The 23,129-nt window shown below is 50.3% G+C and overlaps 1 protein-coding gene across 1 annotated transcript; it reads right to left on the minus strand.

The window, feature by feature from the left end:
• Positions 1 to 14,108: 14,108 nt before the first annotated feature.
• LOC311202533 (olfactory receptor 14A16-like) lies at positions 14,109 to 15,035 on the minus strand (the record flags this gene model as incomplete). Its single annotated transcript, XM_084277116.1, has 1 exon — positions 14,109 to 15,035. The coding sequence occupies one exon, from the start codon at positions 15,033 to 15,035 to the stop codon at positions 14,109 to 14,111; it is 927 nt and encodes a 308-aa protein (XP_084133242.1).
• Between the last annotated feature and the right edge of the window lie 8,094 nt (positions 15,036 to 23,129).

The following is a 23,129-nucleotide window of genomic DNA, read 5'->3' on the forward strand; positions in this document are numbered from 1 at the left end:
TCACTAATCAACACACAGAACCTCTGACAGAACAGTTCATTAGACTTCTGGAAGATGAGATGTTTTCCAGCTCTCTGAAGCTCAAAGTTCATCAGCATCTGAATGACCAAAGAGCAAGTGGAGGTGGAAACCTTTGAGCAAAGTGAAGTGCACACATCAGGGTAGTCTGGAGAAGGTGTCCTTGGGCATGGCCGTATCACCAGGAGAGGTGGAGACACCTTAGTGATGAGGGTGATGAAGAGAAAAACTGGGGGTAATGCAGGTTCAGGGGAAGGTGAGTATGACACTTCCTGGCAATTCCCAAGTTGTGAAGTGATTCAAGGAGTCAAGTGATTCAGCTGATGAAGATGCTTGTAAAGTGTTTATAAAAAGAAAATTAAAAAAAAAAAAAGGAAAACTTTTGGCTGTTTGCAGACAGACAGGATGCAAAGAGAGCACAGCTCGTCATTCTGTAGTGTCAGGGTCACACAAGGCCTGGAGATACTGCAAGAGGAATGGGATGACTGTGGCCCATGGTATTACAGCTTAGACAAACCAGAAGGAACAAGGCCCACGCCTTTTGAAATACCAACAGGGATGGTGACTGCACCCCTTCCCTGGGCAGCCTGTTCTAATACTTGACTAACCCTTCCAGTAAAGAAATTCTTCCTGATATGAGAAATAAATCTCCCCTGGAGCAATTTGAAACCATTTCCTCTCATCTCAACTCTGTTCACCACAACTGTTTGGGCCCGGCCTTCAGCCAGTTTCTAACCCAGCACAGAGTATACCCATCGAATCCATTAGATGCTAATTACTCCAGCAGGATGTCTTGGGAGACAGTGATGAAGGATTTACTGAAGTCCAGGTAGATCACATCCACAGCCACTAAGCAGGTCATCTTGTCATAGAAGGAGATCAGCTTCCTCAAGCACATTCTAAACCCATGCTAACCGGGTCTGATCACCTGAGTGTGCTGCATGTGCTGCATGATGGTACTCAAGATCATTAGTTCCATCCCCTTCCGCAGCACTGAGGTCAGGCTGACAGGCCTGTAGTTCCCTGGGTCCTCCTTCAGTCCCTCCTTGTAGATGGGTGTCACATGTGCCAGTTTCCAGTCAGGCAGAACCACCCTGGTCAGCCAGGACTGCTGGTAAATAAGGGAAAGTGGCTTGGGGAGCACTTCAGCCAGCTCCCTCAGTGCCCTCGGGTGTGTCCCATCCAGATCCATTGACCTTTGCAGACCTAAGCGGGGTCTTACTTCCTGGCCCCATCTTTCCACGCCGGGGTCTGGGGATCAGGAAACAACTGGTCTTATTACTAAAGACTGAGGCAAAAAAGGCACTAAGTTCCTCAGCCTTTTCTTCATCATCCATCACCGTTGTTCCAATAAAGGTGGGAGATTCTCTCTGTCCCATATAATAGTAATGTATTCTGTAAACACATTAATAACCAAAGGAGGGCCAGGGAGAATCTCCCACCTTTAATGTAGGTCGCAAACAAAACGTGCAAGGGCTGAAAAAGCTTCCTGGCCAGAATCCTCCCAAGGTAGCCCATTAGCAGCCCTAGTAACCATGGGGCTCAAGGCTTTCCTAGCCAAGGAAACTGTGCTGAGTGCCTGATGCCATTTTGTGTCTTTTCTACTGTCCTCCTTTGAAAATTCTAATCATATATCAATAGCTCCCAAATAAATCTGTGAAGGCTGAAAGATGTTCCTGGGCTGAAACCTCCCCAGGTAGCCCACACAGACCCCCAGGAACCTTGGGGGAAAGGACATTCTTAGCCAAGGGAATGGTCCTATAATAGCAGACCATTTTCTGGCTCTACCAGCATCCACATTCAAAACATTAACCATCCAGCAATAGCTCCCAAACAAAAGGTTTCAGAGCTGAAATAATTTGGGAGTCCTAAATGTCCCCTGGCAGGGGGAGCAGCCCCAGTAACTTCGGGGCTCAGAGCTTCCAAAGCTGAGGGAATGGTCTGCAGAGTGCCTGGCATCACTTTTGGGCTCTACAAGTACCCAACTTCAAAAATGCCAAACGTCCAGTTAGAGCCCCCAAACAAAAGGTGTGAGGGCTGAAAGATGTTTCTGGCCTGAAACCTCCCCAGGTAGTAGAATAGCAGTGCAACAAACCTTGAGGTTCAGGGCATTCCTTGCCAAGGCAACTGTCCTAAGAGTGCCTGACGTCATTTTTGATCTTTCAGTAACCAAGTTTGAAACTGCTAAACCTCCAGCAATAGGCGTCAAACAAAAGAAGTGAGGACTTGAAGATATTCCTGGCCTGAAACCTCTACAGGTATCCCATATGATGCTCCTGTATACCAATGGTCTAAGGGCATTTCTTCCAAGGAACTGGTCCAAACTGTACCAGAGATAATATTCCTGATTCAAAAGCATCCAAATTTGAAACTGTAATTTAGAATTAATTTATTATTCGTTAACTTATAATTTATAATTACTAGAAAATAAAATGTCCAGTAATAAATCTAAACCAAGCATGCAAAGGCTGAAAACATTCCTGTCTTGAAACCTACTCAGGTGGGACACTAGCAGCCCCATTAACGCTTGAGCTCAGGGCTTTCAGAGTCAAGGGGAATATCCTAACAGTGCCTGACATCATTTTCAGGCTCTACCTCTGTCCATCTTCAAAACCTCTAATCATCCAGCAACAGCTCCCAAACAACAGTGCGAGAGCTTAAAGATGTTACTGCCCTGAAACCTGCTCCAGGTGTCGACTAGCAGCCCCAGCAACCGTTAGGATCAGGGCGTTCCAAGCAGGGAGAATGGTCCTAACAGTGCCTGATGTTGTTTTCAGGCTCCACCAGCATCCAGATTTGAAACTTCTAAATGTCCAGCAATAGTTCCTAAAGAAAAGGGATGAGGGCTGAAAGAGGTTCCTGGCTTGAAATCTCCCTTGTTAGACCTCTAGCAGCCCCAGCAATCTTGGGGCTCAGCTTTCTCCTTACCAAGGTAATGTCCTAACAGTGCCTGACATCATTTTCAGGCTCTCCCAGCGTCCAACTTTGAAACTTCTCAAAGTCCAGCAAGAGCTGCCAAACAAAAAGGATTGATGGCCAAAGACGATCCTGACCTGAAATCTCCCCAGATAACCCACTGGCAGCATGAGTAGCTTCTAATCATCTCATCCCATTCCCAGCCAATGGAACAACCCTAATAGTGCCTGACGTCATCGCACGGCTCTGCAGTCCTCCACCTTTGAAACTGCTGAACTGCATGAATAGTTCCAAAACAAAAGGTGCAAGGGTTGAAAGAAATTCCTGGCCTGAAACCTCCCCATGTAGAATACAAACAGGCCCACTGACCTTGGGGCTCAGGGCTTTCATAGCCAAGGGAGAGGCCTTAAGTGTGCCTGATGTAATTTTCAGGCTCTACCAGTTTCCACCTCAAAACTGTTAAATGTAGAGCAATAGGTGGCAAGGTAAAGGTGCAGGGGCTGAAAAAGTTTTGTGGCATTAAACCTCCCCAGGTGGTGTCCTAGAAGAACCAGTAACCTTGGGGTGCAAGGCTTTCCTATCCAATGGGGTGGTCCTAACACTGCCTGACATCATTTTCCGGCTCTTAACAGCATCAAGATTCAAAAATGCTAAATACCCATCAATAGCACCCAAACAAAAGTGTTGAGGGATGAAGGATCCTACTGGCCTGAAACCTCCCCAGGTTGCACACTCTGAGAACCTGTAACCTTGGGGCTCAGGGCTTTCCTAGCCAAGGGAACAGTCGTAACATTTCCTTGCCTCATTATCCAGCTCTACCAGCACCCACTGTCAAAACTGATAAACGCCCAGCAACAGCTCCCAAACTAAAGGTGTGAAGGCTGAAAAGCATTCCTGACCTCATACCTCCCATAGCAGCACACTTCCAGGCCCAATATCTATGGGGCTCAGAGCACTCCTTTTAAGGGAACAGTCTTTAGAGTGCCTGACATCACTTTCTGACTCTACCTGTGTTCTACTTCAACCCTGCTAAACATCCAGCAATAGCACCCAAAAAAAAGGTGTGAGAACTAAAAGATGTTCCTGGCCTGAAACCTCCCCAGGTAGTGCAGTACCAGCACCAGTAACCTTGAAGCTCGGGTTTTTCCATTCCAAGGGAACAGTCCTAACAATGTCTGACATCATCTACAGGTTATACAAGTCTCCAACTTGGAAACTGGTAAACACGCAGCAATAGCTCCCAAAGAAAAGGGGTGACAGCCTAAAGAGGTTCCTGGATGAAACCTCCCTGGGTAACCTACTAGCAGCACCTTAAGACTCAGAACATTCCTAGCCAATGGAACAACCCAAATAGTGCCTGATGTCATTGCATGACTCTACAGTCCTCCACCTTGAAACTGCTAAACTGCACTACTAGTTCCAAAACAAAATGTGCAAGGGAGGAAAGAAGTTCCTGGCCTAAAACCTCCCCATGTAGACTGAAAAAAGGATCATGAATTTTGGGGCTAAGAGCTTCCAAGGGAGGCTGTACAAGCATCGAAATTCAACTATGCTAAACATCCAGCAATAGCTCCCAAACAAAAGGGGCAAGGGTCAAAAGATATTCCTGGCCTTAAACCTCCTCAGGTATCTCACAAAACACCCAAAACTAAACAGGTACTGAATACAAGAAGCCCAATCTCCCTGGGGTAGGCATCTGAGCATGTGAGGCTGAGGATCTGTGGGATTTCACAGAAGAACTGGTCAACAGCATTGCCCTTGCAGAGGGGGAGGGAAAATGTGTTGGTTGTGAGCAGCACAGCATGGAGAAACCCGCTGCAGCTCCCCTGTGTCTGCCAAGGGCAGGAGGAGGAAGTGGGGAATGAAGCTGCCTGGGACATTTTCTGCCTCTTTGCATGAAGAACAAGGCAGTGAGAACTAGGGGCACTCTTCACTCAGCAAAACGTTCTCATTGCCAGCCCAAGGACTGCTTCTCCCTGTTCTATTAGACATTGGAATGGTCCTTTTTGGGAGGTGCATTTCCTGCTGGCTGAGGGTACCATTGGCTGTCAGGGGCTCTGATGGGAGCTCTCCAGGGGTCAGTTTGTCCTTGCAGCAGCAGGTCTATCTTTTTTGATCTCTAGGATCTTGTCTGGATTGTGGTTTCCACTTCCCCCAACTGCAGAGCAGAGCTTTGTAGATTTGTTTTTCCTGATTTTGTTCTTGGGAAACCCTGAGAAATGCCCAACTGCTCACCTAAACCCCTTCCTTTCACAGGGGAAAAGAGTCCCCTCCCTGTCCCAGGCCTGGGGGTCCTGTCTCATGTGGAGAAAAAAAAAAGTTAATTCTCCTGCCCAGCTCTGGTTTCATCAGGAGAAAAGACTCTGATGGACAGAAGGATTTCTCCCCAGCTGAGGGAGGAAACATCAGAGATGAGATCACAGAAGGATCCCCATGAGGCCTGAGGCCCTAGGAGGAAACCTAGAAGAACTGGTCTTCTCCCGCTGAGCTGGGACAGGCTCCTGGGATGGAGGGAGCTCATGGCAACCTGGCAGCACTGCAGAGAGACAGCTCTGCCCAGGAGCAGCTCCTCTGCCAAGCACACAGGGCTGGGGACACTGCCTGTAGGCACCGAGGGGAGACCTGTGAGCCTGAGAGAGCTGATGGATGCTGAGAGCTCACTGGAGGAGAAATCTCCACAGAACTCTGCCTGGTATGTCTGTGGGTACAGGGAAATGCAGGTTCCATTCCTGGAGGGATCTCCTAAAGCTGGGACATGGGACAGTGTGTGGGGTCTGTCAGGAGGACAGATTCTCTATAGGACCAGAAGGTACTGCCTGGAAGGGATGCCCTTGTGCCCCATCAGAGGGACAGGGCAGGACAGCTGTCTTCTCCTGGGCATGGTGGCAGAGCTGTGAAGCAGTGAGTACAAGCAGGGTTGTCCAGGGCTGTCCTTGTGAGCAGGGTCCCTGCACTCCCGGGTCTGTGTGCTGGGGGCGGGGACTCTGCTGCTGCCAGGGTCAGCACTCAGCCTGCCTGCTGGGCTTCCAGCAGCATCGCTGCAGAAAGAAGCTGTGGGTGGCAAGTGTGACCCATGGAAGGACAGTGTAGGGTCCTTCTGCTATCAGCATGTTGGGTAGGACAAGTTTGCTTCCAGCTCCAGCTGATCCCGGGAAACTTCCCAGGGTCTTTTCAAGAAAACCAGGGATGCATTTTCCACTCCAGGTAGAGAATTTGCTTTGAATATTCAGATCTTGAGGGCTGTATGGGAAGTGGGAGATGAACTTTTCTTGATACCTTTGCAGCAGGCAGTGCAAACTCATTTGTCATTAGGACTTGTCAGAACATCTCCTGAGCCCTGCACACACGGAGGTTCCCTGGGGCAGTGCCCTGATGCCAGGAGGGGTCTGCAGAGCAGAGCTGAGCACAGGGCAGGTTGGATGAGGTCTGTGAGCAAAGCGTGGGAGTTGACATGGGCAGAGAGAAGCAGCTGCAGGGACAGCTCCAGGCAGCAGAGACATTGTCAGGGAGGGAGAAGGAGCTGCTCCCAGAAATGCCCTGGTAGTGGGGATTTGGGACCTCCCTGACATCCCCTGCAGTGCTAAAACTTTCCCAGAGAGAACCCCTGGTACCTGCCACCCAGCACAGACATTTCAAAAAGAGTTGAAGGATTTAAGAATGAGTCTTCTCTTTGGAAGCTCAGCCTGCATTGAGGAGAAACCCCTGAGTGCCTGTCTGTCTGTCCCTGTCTTTCCAGCCTGGGCTGGAGCATTTCTTTCTGTTTCCCTTCCTGTATTTGCTGTATTTGTCCCACCATTACCTGGGACTGTGGGCAAGTCCATTGGTGGGTCTGGCACTGACCTGAACCTCACTTCATGATCCCCATCTGTAGGACTGAGGTTCACCAGTGTGTGGGCAGCTGCACTGAGCCCTGTGTGTCCCTGTCTGGGAGCAGAGAGCTGAGATCCTCCTTGGGTAGGATGAGACCGCAGGAGGGCTTTGGAGCTCTGCCCTGTGAGACTGGATTCCTCAGCTCTCAGTCAGGAGAAAATCAAAGCTCCAAAGCTCTGCTCTGCCCTCGGGTGAAACTGGAGTAACAGTGCTGAAAAGCTCATTCCTATCCACAGGGTATTTAGTCTGAGATCACACCATCCTTCTATTTACTGAGTGCTGCCAGGCAGGACTGAGTTCTTGAGAGCCCACAGCCAACCCTCCTCCCAGCGTTGGCACGCTCATGCCAGAACAAAGCAGACCTCCCAAAAGGGAGCTGAAAAAAGTCTTCCTGAATACAGAGAATCAGTGTGAATTGGAAGAAGTATTCCTCAAGGAAGAGTTCCCTAACTTCTCACTGTTCTTTTTCCTCCTTGGACAGGTCTCCACACTTGACAGCAGCAGATGTCCAACAGCAGCAGCTCCATCAGCCAGTTCCTCCTCCTGCCTTTTGCAGACACACGGGAGCTGCAGCTCCTGCACTTCTGGCTCTTCCTGGGCATCTACCTGGCTGCTCTCCTGGGCAATGGCCTCATCATCATCACCATAGCCTGTGACCACCACCTCCACACCCCCATGTACTTCTTCCTCCTCAACCTCGCTGTTACTGACCTTGGCTGCATCTCCACCACTGTTCCCAAATCCATGGCCAATTCCTTGTGGGACACCAGGGCCATTTCCTACACAAGATGTGTGGCTCAACTCTTCTTCTTTTTATTTTTGCTCTCCACAGAGTACTATATCCTCACTGTCATGGCCTATGACCGCTACATTGCCATCTGCCACCCCCTGCACTACGGGACCCTCCTGGGCAGCAGAGCTTGTGTCCTCATAGCAGCAGCTGCCTGGGGCAATGGGTTTCTCAGTGCTGTTCTGCACACAGCCAATACATTTTCACTGCCCCTCTGCCATGGGACAGGCTGCCCAGGGAGGTGGTGGAGTCTCCTTCTCTGGAGATATTCAAGTCTCGTCTGGATGCCTATCTGTGTAATGTGAGATAGGGAGCCTGCTTTGGCAGGGGGGTTAGACCCGATGATCTCTTGAGGTCCCTTCCAACCCTAAGATTCTGTGATTCTATGAAAAGGTGCAAGGGTGGAAAAAGTTTTCTGGCCTGAAAGCTCCCCAGGTAGCCCACTAACAGCCCCATGAACCTTGGGCTCAGGGCATTCCTAGCCACAGGAACAGTCCTAAAAATGCCATTTTCAGGCTCTACCATCATCCACTCTCGAACATGCTGGATGTCCGGCAGTAGAGTCCCAGGTTCTTTAGCACCTATTGCTGGCATTTTGTTAAAAGCACCTTAAGTTAGAGAGCCATCTGCAAGCACATGTGAACCATTAGTGAAATGGAGATTCCCTTCAGAGAGACCTTGAGAAATTCTGGGATTTGATGAACAGGAACATCAGGAAGATTTCCAAGCAGAAGAGATCTTCTCCTCCTGCCCGTATTTTCTCTGCGGCTGGAATTAATTCTCATGTGGGTGGCCCCCATAGTTCTGGTGTTTTTGATTTGTAAGTCATAAAGTCTAAATAAATACGTTTGTTCATTGCTGAGCAGGGCTTGCACAACATCAAGGCCTTTTTTCTAGTTCTGCTCCAGAAATGAGTCAACTGGGAGTGCACAAGTGCCTGGGAGGGGACAGAAAAGGCCCAGCTGACCATAACTAACCAAGGGGATTATCCATCCTGCATGACTACAGGAATGAGCCCACTGTTGTGGTGCACTTGTTGTCTGCAAAGGTGGGCTGGTTTCAGGAGGAATACAGTTGATTTTCTTTCTAGCAGCCCATGTGGTGCCAGATTTGGTTGTTAGGATGAGAGCAGTGCTGATAACAGGGAGGCTTTAGTTGTGTCCAAGCAATCAGACTTTTCTGTTGTTCATTCTCTACTAGTAACGGGAAGGTGGGCAGCACCCTGGGAGCTGGAAGGGGACACAGCCAAGACAGGTGACCCCAACTGCCCAAAAAAGCCTATTTCATTCAGATCACACCATAAAAGGAGTGTGGTGGGGGCAGGAGATCTCAGCTCCAGGACACACGTGCTTTCAGGATGGCTGTGAGCTGTGCGGCCAGAGCTGTGGGGTTCAGTGAGAAACTGCATTGTGCATCACCTGTTGTGTGTATTTTGCTACAATGTCCTGTTGTTGTTGTTGTTTCTTTCTCTGCTGTCCCAGTAAACTGTCCTTACTCCAGCCCATGAGGCTTAGGGTTTCTTTGGTTTCCTTTTCCCTTCCTTTCCCCCCAACCCCAATTCCCCCCCACACACACCCCCTCTTAGAGAGAGAGCGGCTGTGTGGTGCTCGGCTCTGGGCTGGGGTGAAACCATGAGAATAGGTTCCAGCACAACACCCCCACATCAAGGCAGCTCAGACGTGACGGGTGGAGAACCGGCCACAAGGAGAAGAATTTGGGCATTGCAGGGGCTGCCATAGCAGTCAGAGGTGCTGAACAGGAATCTGGCCATGAGCACATTGGGCTGCACTGGGAGGAGTGTGGCTGCACAGACAAGGGCCCTTCTGGTCCATCTGGACTCAGCACTGGTGATGCCACCTCTGGAGCAGTCAGTCCCAGTGTGGGGCTTCCCAGTCTGGGGGAATGTGGAGGAACACGTATGTGGTCTGCCAAGAGACCTTTGCTTCTTTGGCCTAGGGAAGGGGAGGCTGCGGGAAGCCCTCTGTGTGCTATGGGAAAAGAACATAAGAAAGGAAGTCCATGTGAACTGACGGCTCTGAAGGCCAGGGTGGACATGAGGATAAGGAAATGTCATTCTGAGGATAGTGCTGTGGTGCAAGCAGTCACTGGGAGGAAGTGTGGATGAGCTGGTGGCTTTGTGCTTGTGGGAACAGCTGGCGAGGACACAAAGAGGACAGCAGTACAGGCAGGGACATTGTTAGGTGACAATGAGGTGGGAAAGCGTGTTGCATCCCTGCAGCCTACAAAGAACCAGGTACAGGGGTGAGGCAGTGTGGGATGGGCTGTGTTGCAGATGGCCAAGGGTGCCAGCCAGGATGAAAGGGCCTGATAGAAATGAGATCTTTGCCCCCTTAGCTGTGGCTGATGTCCCTGACACAGAGACCTCAGGTAAGACACATTGTCCTCATGGCCATGGAGCATGGTTGCCTTCTTGCATCTACCCCAGGGGAAGCCACCATGTGCTCTTCCCCGTCCTTCCCTTGGTGTCACACTCCCCACATCCCAAGGAAGAGCCCTTAGGCACAGGTGGGGGTCAGGATCTCCCTGCCCAGGGGCTGGGGGTCAGCACTTGGCATTTCTGCTTCATCAGACCAAGCCAGGGTGTCCTCAGCATCAGAGCTGCCTGTGCTTTGCCTGGGTTTGTCCTCATGGCCTGCAGTTGTCTGCTCTCACGAGCCCATGGGGAGGCTTTGTCAGGAGTGGCTCCCAGTGGTGCCTGTGAGTGCTTCAAGGTACTTTGGGCATTACTCCTGACTTGAACTTCTTCTGAGGTTTCATCATTCTCCACTTGGTATCTGAGTTCTCTGGACTCAGAAGAAAAGACACCATTGGGCTCATTAACATTCAGAAAGCCCTTACAAACATGGCTCTTCAATTCACTTTCATTTAAAAAACTCAAAACTTCTATAACTGATTGGATTTCAGTTAGGTCCTGAATGATGAAGATATCAAAGGGATTTCCCATGGAGGAGCTTTTTCCAGTCTCAGGTATTTTCTGTCATGGCTCAGTTGATAGAAGAAGTGACAGCAGCATTCTGTGATGGATATCCCTCTCCTAAGGAGATCTGGACAGGCAGGAAAAGCCGTCTCCTTAGACCCAAACCTGCATGCAGAACCTTGCTCTTCCCCAAGCCCAGCAGTTCCCTCCCTGGCCTCCTGGGACTCCCAACACTTTTCCTGGCATCATCTGTTCTCACAGGCACAGACAGATTTCTCTGACAACAAACAGCAGTTCAACATGACACAGTTTAATAACCATGAAATCTCTCTCCTCTGCTGCCTGCTACGGCCAAGCAGAGTGTGAAGGGGGTCAGCTTTACTGGTGCTCCCAGTGCACAACCTGGGGAGGTTTCAGGCCAGGGAGATCCTTCATCTCTTGCAACTTGTGCTTGGGTGCTCTTGCTGGGTAGTTAGAATTTTTGAAACTTTTTCTGGTAGAGCTGGAAAACTACCTCAGGCACAGTTAGTGGGAGAGCTGGGGATGTTTCAGGCCAGGAATATCTTCAAGCCCTCACTCCTTTTCTTTGGCACCTCTTGCTGGAGGTTTAGCAGTTTTAGAGGTTGTTGCTGGTAGATTGAAAAATGACATCAGGCACTCTTAGGACCGTTGCCTTGGCTAGGAATGCCCTGAGCCTCAAGGTTTCTTGTACTGCTAGTTTACCACCTGGGGAGGTTTCAAGCCAGAAAACCTTTTCCATACCTCACATCAATTTCTTTGGGAGCTGTTACTGGACATTTATCAGTTACACAGGTGGATGTTTGTAGAGCCTGACAATGGAGTCAGGCAATCTTAGGACTGTTCCTTCACCTATGAAGGGGGGCCTGAGCCCCAAGGTTACTGGTGCTGCCTGCAGGCTCCCTGGGGAGATTTCCTGCCAGAAAATTCTTTCCTCCCTCACACCTTTTGTTTGGGGCTCTTACTGGACTTTTTTCATTTTTCAAAGTTGGATGCTTGTAGAGCCCAGAAAGGACATCACACACTCTTAGGACCGTTCTCTCAGCTATGAAGGCTCTGAATCCCAAATTTACTGGGGCTGCTTTTGCTCTACCTACCAGGGGAGGTTTCTGGCTCACAAGATATTTCAGCTTTCAAACCTTTTGTTTGCAAGTTACTGCTGGACGTTTTGCACTTCTTGAATGTGGACGCTGGTAGAGCCAGAACATGATGTCTGGTGTTACAGGACCATTCCCTTGGCTAGGAATGCCCTTCGCCCCAAGGTTACCAGGGCTGCTTGTGGGCTACCTGGGGAGGTTTCAGCCTAGGGACATTGTTCAGCCTGCATAGATTTACTTGGGAGCTATTGCTGTATGTTTAGAAATATCCAAGGGGGAACCTAGTAGAACCCAAAAATGACGTGAGGCACTCTTAGGACCATTCTCTTGACTAGGAACACCCTGACCCCCAAGGTTACTGGGCTGCTAGTGGTCTACCTGGGGAGATTTTAGTTCAGGATGCTTTTACAGCCCTTGTAGCTTCTGTTAGTGACCTATAATAAAGGTGGGAGATTCTCTCTGTCCCTTCTTCTGTTATTGTACTTAAAGAATTAAAAAAATAGAATCTATTAAAACCCATAAAGTATTAAAAATAGAATCTTCCACACATTGGATCTCGGGGGAACCACTGTGATGGAGGATAAAGAAAGAGCTGATGTACTTAATGACTTTTTTGCCTCACTTGTCTCCTGATACCCAGATCCCTGAGTGGAAAGATGGGGACGAGAGGTAGTTGGAAGCCCCCATATTCCCAGGGGAATTGGTTACTGACCTGCCCAGCCACTTATATCTGCAGAAGTTGATGGGCTTGGATGGGACACACCCAAAAGCACTGAGGGAGCTGGTGGAAGTGCTCCCCAAGTCACTTTCCCTTATTTACCAGCAGTCCTGGCTGACCAGGGTGGTTCTGCCTGACTGGAAACTGGCACATGTGACACCCATCTACAAGAAGGGACAGAAGGAGGACCCAGGGAACTACAGGCCTGTCAGCCTCACTTCGGTGCTGGGGAAGGGGATGGAAATAATCATCTTGAGTACCATCATGCAGCACATGCAGGACACTCTGGCCATCAGTCCCAGTCAGCATGGGTTCAGGAAAGTCATGTCGTGCTTGAAGAAGCTGATCTCCTTCTATTGCTGGGTGACCTGCTTAGTGGATGAGGGGAAGGCTGTGGATGTGATCTACCTAGAGTTCAGTAAAACCTTCATCACTGTGCTGGGGCCCATCCTCTTTAACATCTTTATTAATGATCTGGATGAGGGGATCGAGTGCACCCTCAGTAAGTTTGCAAATGACACCCAATTGTGTGGGAGTGTTGATCTGCTGGCAGGCAGGAAGGCTCTGCAGAGCGACCTGGACAGGCTGGATCGATGGGCAGAGCCCAGTTTTATGGGGTTCAACAAAGCCAAGAGCTGAGTCATGCACTTTGGTCACAATAACCCCAGGCAATGCTACAGGCCTGGGGCAGAGTGGCTGGGGAGCTGCCTGGAGGACAAAGATCTGGGGGTGTTAGTGGACAGGCAGCTGAACATGAGCCAGCACTGTGCCCAGGTGACCAAGAAGGGCAACGGCATCCTGGCCTCTATAAGGAGGTGTCACCAGCATACAGAATAGTGTAACCAGCAGGAGTAGGGAAGTGATTGTTCCCTTATACTCAGCTCTGGTGAGGACCTTGAATACCGTGTCCAGCTTTTTGCCCCTCACTACAAGAAGGATGTTGAGATGCTGGAGTGTGTCCAGAGAAGGGCAATGAATCTGGAGAAGTGTTTGAGCACAAGTCCTACGATCATCAGTGAGGGAACTGGGGCTTTTTAAGTCTTAAGAAAGGGAGGTTGAGGAGAGACCTTGTCTCTGTCTACAACCACCTGCAAGGAGGGTGTAGGGTGGTGGGGGTCAGTTTCTTATCTCAGATAGACACAGATAGAATAAGAGGAAATAGTTTCAAACTGCACCAGGAGAAATTTAGGTTAGATATCAGGAAAAATTTCTTTACTCAAAGCATTATCAAGTGTTGGAACAGGCTGCCCAGGGAAGTGGTGGACTCACCATCCCTGGCGGCATTTAAAAAACATCTAGATATTGTGCTTGAAGACATGGTCTAGAGGTGGAGTGGGCAGGGTTAGGCTGTGGTTGAGAGAGATTCTATGATTCTATGGTAAAGTTCCAGTAAATTCCTGTTCCATCATGGTGGGAAAGGTTTGCCAATTCTGACAAATAGTTGACTGATTCAGGTGATGAAAATGTTCTTGTAAATTTTTTATAAATGCCAAGAGAAACATAGTAAAACAAAAAATGTGCATGTTTCAAGGTAAACATGATGCAAAGGCAGCACAGCTCCTCATTACACAGGATGTGATTCACACAAGACCGCTGGATACTGCATTAGGAATGGGATGAACAGGCACCATGTTATTACAGCTTGGACAGCATAGAAGGAAAAAACCCTACTAAATAGAGATCGGTCCTAATGTGAGTTACATGGGCAGTGACAGCAGAAACAGATGAGCAGTTTGTTGCTGCTTAGAAACATCCAGTCATCAGTTTCCACACGGCCTCCTTGAGCTCCTGGTTCCTCATGCTGTAGATGAGGGGGTTAACTACTGGTGGTACCACTGAGTAAAGAAATGACACTACCAGGTCCAGAAATAAGGAAGAGATGGAGGGGGGCTTCAGGTAGGCAAACAAAGCAGTGCTGACAAACAGAGAGACCACAGCCAGGTGAGGGAGGCAGGTGGAAAAGGCTTTGTGCTGTCCCTGCTGCGAGGGGATCCTCAGCACAGCCCTGAAGATCTGCACATAGGACACCACAATGAATACAAAACACCCAAAACCTAAACAGGCACTGACCACAAGGACTCCAGTTTCCCTGAGGTAGGCATCTGAGCAGGAGAGCTTGAGGATCTCGGGGACTTCACAGAAGAACTGGTAAAGAGCATTGCCCTTGCAGAGGGGGAGGGAAAATGTATTGGCTGTGTGCAGCACAGAACTGAGAAACCCACTGGCCCAGGCAGCTGCTGCCATGTGGACACAAGCTCTGCTGCCCAGGAGGGTCCCATAGTGCAGGGGGTGGCAGATGGCAACGTAGCGGTCATAGGCCATGACAGTGAGAAGACAGAGCTCTGTGGAGAGCAAAAAGGAAAAGAAAAGTTGTTGAGCCAGACATCCTGTGTAGGAAAAGGCCCTGGTGTCCCACAAGGAATTGGCCATGGATTTGGGAACAGTGGTGGAGATGTAGGCAACGTCAATAACAGAGAGGTTGAGGAGGAAGAAGTACATGGGGGTGTGGAGGTGGTGGTCACAGGCTATGGTGATGATGAGGAGGCCATTGCCCAGGAGAGCAGCCAGGTAGATGCCCAGGAAGAGCCAGAAGTGCAGGAGCTGCAGCTCCCGTGTGTCTGCAAGGGGCAGGAGGAGGAACTGGCTGATGGAGCTGCTGCTGTTGGACATCTGCTGCTGTCAAGTGTGGAGACCTGTCCAAGGAGGAAAAGGAACCGTGAAAAGTTATGGAACAATTCTGTAAGGAAAATAGTTTCCAATTCACTCTGATTCTCTGTATTCAGGAAGACTTTTTTCAGCTCCCTTTTGGGAGGTCTGCTTTGTGCTGGCTTGTGTCTGCCACTGCTGGGAGGAGGGTCAGCTGTGGGTCTTTAGAACTCAGTCCTGCCTGGCAGCAGTAAGTGAATAGAAGGATGGCCTGATCTCAGTGTAAATCCCCTTTGGATAGGAATGAGCTTTTCAGCACTGTCACTCCAATTTCACCCGAGGGCAAAGCAGAGCTTTGGAGCTTTGGTTTTCTCCTGACTGAGAGCTGAGGAATCCAGTCTCACAGGGCAGAGCTCCAAAGCCCTCCTGTGGTCTCATCCTGCCCAAGGATGATCTCAGCTCCCCGCTCCCAGCCAGGGACACACAGGGCTCAGTGCAGCTGCCCACACACAGGTGATGAGGGGCATTGCCACGGCCTCTGTGCTGAGATGTCTCCTGCATGGGGCTCCTCTCTGGGGCACAAGAGTCCCTGGGAGAGCGGTGCCATTGTGGGAGGCAGCTGCAGCCCAGCAGGAACACGCTGGGAGTCCACAGTCCTACATTTGGTGGTCCTGAAGTGAGGGTCAGCTCAGTGGCAACTCCACCACATCTCCAGGAAATGCTGGGACACAGACAGCAAGGATAGGAGGGTAAACATTGAGAAATGTTCAAGTCAATGCTGGAAGGACAGGGACAGACAGACAGGCACTCAGGGGTTTCTCCTGACGTGGGTTATGTTGCCCAGGAGAAGACTCATCCTGAAACCCAGTAAATCTGGGTGCAGAGTCTGTGCTGGGTGGCAGAAACCTGCTGGTATCTGTGGGAAAGCTTCAGCACAGCTGCGGACGTCAGGGAGGTGTCAAATCCCCACTGCCAGGGCATTTCTGGGAGCAGCTCCTTCTCCCTCCGTGACAATGTCTCTGCTGCCTGGAACTCTCACTGCAGATGATTCTCTCTGCTCATGTCGCCTTCTGCTCTGTGCTCACAGACCTCATCCAACCTGCCCCGTGTTCACCCCTCCTGCCATCAGGGCACTGCCCCAGGGAACCTCTGTGTGTGCAGGGCTCAGCCCAGGCTCCAACATCTTCATGAGAATCAAGGTTTCACTGCATATTCTCAAGGGGAGAAATAAGTTCTCATCTACCACACTCAGCACAGCCCACAGGAGAGGAAAAGTCAAAGCAAAGACTCTGCCTTTGGAGAAATATTCTCTTTGCAATTTCTCAAGGATCAGCTCTGGCTGGGAGCAAAGCTGACCCAGGCAGCACTTTCTTACAGCAGAAGGACCTTACGTTGCCCTTCCCTGGGTCACTGCTTCAACCCAGAGGTGCTGTCTATATCCCTGTGGAAAGCCCAGCAGGCAGGCTGAGTGCTGACCCTGGCAGCAGCACAGTCCCTGCCCCAGCACACAGACCCTGGGTCACAAGGACCCTGCTCACAAGGACAGCCCTGGGCACTCCTCAACCATGCCCAGGAGAAGACAGCTGTCCTGCCCTGTGCCTTTCATGGTGCAGAAGGCCATCCTTTCCAAGCAGCACATTCTAGTCCTATAGAGAACCTGTCCTCCTGACAGACCCCACACACTGCCCCATGTCCCAGCTTTAGGAGATCCCTCCAGGAACAGAACCTGCATTGCCCTGCACCCACAGACATACCAGGGACATACTCACAGGTAGAGTGCTGAGGATATTTCTCCTCCAGTGAGCTCTCAGCATCTGTCAGCTCTCTCAACCTCTCAGGTCTCCCCTTGATGCCTACAGGCAGTGTCCCCAGCCCTGTGTGCTTGGCAGAGGAGCTACTCTGTGGCAGAGCTGTCCCTCATCATTGCTGTAATGTTTCATCAGCTCCCACTGTCCCAGGAGTCCAGCCCAGCTACAGCAGAGGAGCAGGTGAAAGTGTCACGTACTCCTCGTCTCCTCTGAGTTGTTCCTGAAGCTCCAGGGAACCAACTTGGAAAGACACTGAAGTCCTCCCTGCCATCTGCTCTCTAGGCTGGGGAGAAATCCTTCTGTCCAGCAGAGTCCTTTCTCCTCATCGAACACGAGCTGGGCAGAAGAATCACTTTTTCTTATCTCCACATGAGACAGGACCCCCAGAAGATGACGGGAAGGGAACTCTTTCGCCTTGGGGAGGGGAGGCAGCTTGGGCACAGGGCTGCCTCAAATCCAGGGAACCTGGGATTCCTCTTGCCACAGATCCAGTGGGCACAAAAGAGGCACCTGCTTCCTGGGAGCTGCTGGTCCCAACTCCCAGGGGAATTAATGGGGGGAAGCCAAGAAGGAGGTGTTCAAACACCAACACCCGGTGAAACCTGAGGGGCCAGAGGTGCTCCAAGAGATGTGCAGGGAGATCCAAGGTCAAGGAATCACAGAACGTTAGGAGTTGGAAGGGACCTCAAAAGGTCATCTAGTCCAACCCTCTTCCAGAGCAGGATCACCTGGACTAAACCATACAGGAACACATCCAGGTGGGTGTGAATGTCTCCAGAGGAGGAGACTCCACAACCTCTCTGGGCAGTCTGTCCCAGGGCTCTGGCACCCTCACAGTGAAAGAGTTTCTCCTGACATTCACATGGAACTTCCTCTGCTCCAGCTTTTACCCATTGACCTCAATAAGGCCACCCCTCAGTCTCCTCTTCTCCAAGGTAACGAGGCCCAGCTCCCTCAGCTCAGAGGAACTGGCCAGCATTGCCCCTCTGCAGAAAGAGGACCAGCTCAGAGGAAACTGGGACAGGCTCCTGGAATGGCTGCATGTGAAACGTGGCCAGGCAGGATCCAAGGATTCCCACAGGGAGGCACATGCCAGGGGGTGGCCTGTCACTGGGAAGCTTGCTCCACCTGGCTCTGGGCCTGTGAACAATGCTGCCTGCGGTTAGAGCGGCACCCCATGGAAGAGACCCCCCTCCAGCTGAGAGAGAAAAAGACCATTTGGGAGGCCTGGCAAATCGACTCTATTGGAGCCCTTGGGAAGGCAGAGGGGAAACAAGAGTATTAGTGGGAGTGGAAATCATTTCTGGCCTAGTCCAAGCCCAGGCATTTCCAGGAGCAGCAGGAGAACATCCAGGGAGGGCCCTGACCAATTGGTTTCGCTTTCTGCCAACCCCCAGTCTGCTCAGTCAGACCAGGGCAGTCATTTCACTGCTGCCAAGGGGCAAGAGTGGGCCAAGGAAGGAGGAGTCAGGTGGGGATTTCACCCCCTGTGTTACCCCCAAGCTAATGGGATAGTGGGGAGAACTAATGGGCTTATGAAAGGGTTTTTAAAACCTCATCTGGGGAAATGTTTGTGCCCCCCTCTTCAGCCTGGGTTGGCAAAATGGATTTATAACTTTAGGCCAGCAGGTGCCGAACACTTTTAACCTGACAAGTGGTTGGGGATGTGGGAGCCCTTCAGGATTTAAAGACTGGCCATGGACGTTGAAACAATATCCCCAAAATGGCTCCTGAGTGATCTAAGGGACATAACCTTTGGCAAAGATTCATTCTATTGGAATGAGGAAACAAAACCATGGAAAACCCCAGTTCCAGAAAAGGGGGAATATTGTCTGAATCAGAATGACAACAATGGAGGTTTTGTGGGTCGTAGTGTGTGTGATTGGACCTTCAGGTCTGGAAATCCTTGTATCTTCCTTGGGTGTCGACCCATTAATTGTTCAGCTGTCCTGGTTCTGGCCAGGCCAGGGATAACCTCCCCAATCAGCCATCACAGTTAATCTGAGTTAGCCCAGGTGAGCTGAGTTGGCCCAGGCTGGTTTCCACACCACCTTCCCCATAAAAGCAGCTGGTTGGGGAGGAGCTGTCTGTCTGCTTCCAGGACAGTCTGAGTGTGGCTGGGATGGTGGGTCTGTTGTTCTGTCCTTGCTGGTGGGCAGCCTTCTATTATCCTTGGGTCAATAAGGTACTCTGTGTTTGCACTGGGTGTGAGTGTAACTCACCATTGTTGTTCCACATTCATGGTTTTTTTTGGCAGTAAACTGTCCTTATCCCCACCCATGGGTGCCAGAGAGAGAGATTCCCCTGCAGCCCATGGTGAAGACCATGGTGGAGCGGATGTCCCCTCACAGCCCATGGATAAGGATGGGGAGCAGAGACCATCTGTGGCCTGTGCAGAGACTGACCCACCCTGCAGCAGGTTTGCCAGGGCACTTGTGACTCTGTGGCGGACCAGGCCAGGGGAGCTTGGGCCCGAAGGTCAGCACCCATGGAAGGGAGTCCTGCTGAGAGGCAGGAGATGACTCCCTGGTAGAGAGGACTCACACTGCAGAAGTTTGTGGATATGACTCGTGTGGGAGGGACCCCACGGTGCAGCAGGGAAAGGGGGTGTGTGTGGAATGACACCTGAGCTAAGATGGAAGAGAACTTGGGAGGAATGGACTGAAAACCCCCATTCCCCATTCCCTGCCCCTCCCTGTGCTGCGATGGGGGAAAGAAGGGAGCAAATTGATGGTTAAAGTCAAGTGTGTGAAGAAGGGAGGGGTGGGGGGAGAAGACGAAGTGTGAAGATATGGGCAAGGAAAGCAGCTTGTGAGGAACCTCCAGAACCTCACTCCGCATTCCCTGCACCTCCCCATGCCGTGTTGGGTGGGGGAAGAAGGGAGTAAAATCATGATGGAGTTTAACTCTGCTAAGAAGCAAGGGGCAGGGGGAAGGTGCTTTAAGACCTGGCTGTGCTTCTCATTACCCGACTCTGGTTCACTCAGTGTGTAGTTGTAGTAGTAATAAATCACTTTTCTTTCTTTCCTTTATTCTGTGTTGAGTCTGTTTTGCCCATTGTGCTAATTGGATCGTGATCCCTCTGTCCTTATCTCAAGTCCTAAGCCTCCTGATGTATATTTTCTCCCCTTTATGGCTGAAAAGGGGAGTGACAGAGCAGCTTGGTGGGCATTTGGCCTTTAGCCAGGGTCAAACCACAACAGAGGGTTAAGGGTGGGCTGAGGTAAGGTTTAAGGTGTGGGTGGGTGGGCAACCACAGGTGCTGGGAGGAGACATGAGGACTTTGAAGGAGGATTCTGGGGGTGGATGTGGGGGGATCTGGGTGGGGGAAGAGGAAAATTATGGGAGTAATATGGTGCTATACTTTCCAGCTATACCAGTATCCACCTTTCAAACTGTTAACCGTAGAGCAGTACATTCCAAGCAAAAGGTGAGAGGGATGACAGATGTTTCTGTCCTGAAACCTCCCCAGGTAGCACACTGGCAGCCCCAGTAACTTTGGGCCTTGGGGCTTTCCTTTCAAAGGGTCAATCCTAAAAGTACCTGATGCCATTTTCGGATTCTACCAGCATCTGACTTTGAACATGCAAAATGTAGAGTATTAACACACAAAGAAAAGGTGTGAGGAATGAAAGATGTTCCTGTCCTGAAATCACCTCAGGGAGCAGCCAAGAAGCCCCAGTAACCTTGTGGGTCAGGACCGTCCTTTCCAAGGGAACTGTCCTAGCACTGCCTGACGTCATTTTTGGGGTCTACCAGTGTCCACCTTCAAACATGCTAATGGTCCAGCAGTGTTTCCCAAACAAAAGGTGGGGGGGATGAAAGATGTTCTGGGCCAGAAACCTCCCCAGGTAGCCCACAAGCAGCCCAAATAACCTTGAGGCTCAGGGCATTCCCAGCCAAGGCAATCATCCTAACAGTGCTGGACGTCATTTTCTGGCTCTGCCAGCATCCACATTCATAACTTCTGAATGTGCAACTACACCACCAAAACAGAAGGTGCGAGGGCTGAAAGATGTTCCTGGCCTGAAACCTCCCCAGGTACCACACTAGAAGCACCGTTACGCTTGGAGCTCAGGGCATTCCCAGCCATGGGATTGGTCCTAGCAATGCCTGATGTCATTTTCAGGCTCTATCATAATCGACCTTTGAAGATGCTACATATCCAGCAATAGAGTCCCAGGTCCTTTGACACCTCTTTCTGTCATTTATTTTAATGCACCACAACTTTAAAGAGCCACCTGCAAGGAGATGTGTACTGCTAAGAAAATGGCACTTCACTTCAAACAGACCTTGACAAACTCTGGGAATTTGATGAACAGGAATATTGAGAATGTTTTAAACCAGGAGAGATCTTCTCCTCTTGACCATATTTTGGCTGGACTGGAATGAATTCTCATGCTGGCAGCCCCTAGAGTTCTGTGGTTTGGATTTGTAAGCAAAAATGTCTGAATAAACCTGTTTGTTCCTTGCTGAGCAGGGCTTGCACAGCATCAAGGGCTTTTGACTAATTTTGCTCCAGAAATGAGTCAACTGGGAGTGCACAAGTACCTGGAAGGGGACAGAACAGCCCCAGCTGACCGTAACTGACCAACAGGCTTATCCATACTGTATGACTACAGGAGTGAGCCCACCATTGTGTTGCACTTGTTGTCTGCAAAGGTGGCCTGGTTTTTGCCAAGATAAAGTTAATTTTCTTTGTAGGGGCTGGTGGAGTGCTGAGGGAAGCAAACTTTGTGCTACAGAGAAATAAGAAAGGAAGTCCACGTGAAACCACAGCTTTGGAGGTCAGAGAGTGGACATGAGGATAAAGAAATGTCATTCTGACCTTCTGCTAGTGCTGTGGTGCAAGAAATCCCTTGGAGGAAGCCTGGCTGAGCTGGTGGCTTTGTGTTTGAGAGACCAGCTGGCGAGGAGGGAGAGACAGCAGTACAGGCAGGGACATGGTGGGGTGAGAATGAGGTGGGGAAGTGCATTGGGTTCCTACAGCCTGCAGGGAAACAGGCACAGGCGTGGGACAGGGGGGGATGGGCTGTGGTGCAGATGGCAAAGGGTGCTGGCCAGGTTGAAATGCCCTGATAGAAACAAGGTCTTTGCCCCCTTGGTTATGGCTGATGTCCCTGACACAAAGGCTTCAGAGAAGCCATATTGTCCTCACAGGCATGGAGCATCATTGCCTCCTTGCACCCACTGCAGGGGAGGCCACATGTGTCATACCCCTGTCCTTCCCTTGGCATCACACACCTCAGGAGGGTGACACAAGTGAGGGTCAAGATCTCCCTTCCCAGGGGCTGGGGATGAGCACTGGCATTTCTGCTTCATCAGAGCAAGCCAGGGTGTCCTCAGCATCAGAGCTGCCTGTGTTTGTCCTCATGGCCTCCAGTTGTCTGCTCTAACAAGCCCATGGGGAGGCTTTGTCAGGAATGGCTCCCAGTGGGGCCTGTTAATGCTTCAAGGTACTTTGGGCATTACTCCTGACTTAACTTCTTCGGAGGTTTCATCACTCTCCTTTTGGTAGCTGAGGTCAGTGGACTCAGAAGAAAAAGTACCATGGGGCTCATTAGCATCCAGAAAGCAGTTACAAGCATGGCTCTTCAATTTTCTTTAAAGAACTCAAGACTTCCAAACTACTTGGATTTTACTTGGGTTTAAGCAGTTTAGCCATTTAAATAGTTTAACAGTTAAACATGATACGGTTTAGTAACCATAAAATCTCTCCCCTCAGCTGCCTGCTACGGCCAAGCAGCATGTGAAGGGGATCAGCTTTCAGAAGACATTCTCTCCCAGAACAGTTTTAATCAGATACATAGAAAGGTCACTTATCAACACACTAAATGCCTGACAGAACAGTTCATTAGACTGCTGAAAGATGGGATGTTTCCAACTCTCTGAAGCTCAAAGTAGAAACCGGAGAGCTGAGCGGAGCTGAATGACCAAAGGGCAGAGGTGGAAACCAGTGATCAGAGTGAAGTGCATGCATCCAGCTAGGCTGCTGAAAAGGATGTCCTTAGGCATGGCCATATCATCAGGAGAGGTGGAAACACCTGAATGATGAGGGAGGTGAAACAGACAGCCGAGCGGTAATGCTGGTACACGGGAAGGTGAGTGTTTCTTCTGCTGCCATGGGTACCAGTCCTGGAAATTCCCCTTCTGTCACGGTGGGAAAGCACTGCCATTGCAAATAAGCAGTTGACTGATTCAGCTGAAATAAATGTGCTTGTAATTGTTTTCTAAATATAAGGAAAAAATAGAAAGAGGGGAAAAAATGGCCTTTGCAGGCAGACATGATACAAAGAGAGAAAAGTGTCTG

The sequence above is a fragment of the Gallinula chloropus genome (assembly GCF_964237585.1).
Source record: "Gallinula chloropus genome assembly, chromosome: 30".
Taxonomy (NCBI): domain Eukaryota; kingdom Metazoa; phylum Chordata; class Aves; order Gruiformes; family Rallidae; genus Gallinula; species Gallinula chloropus.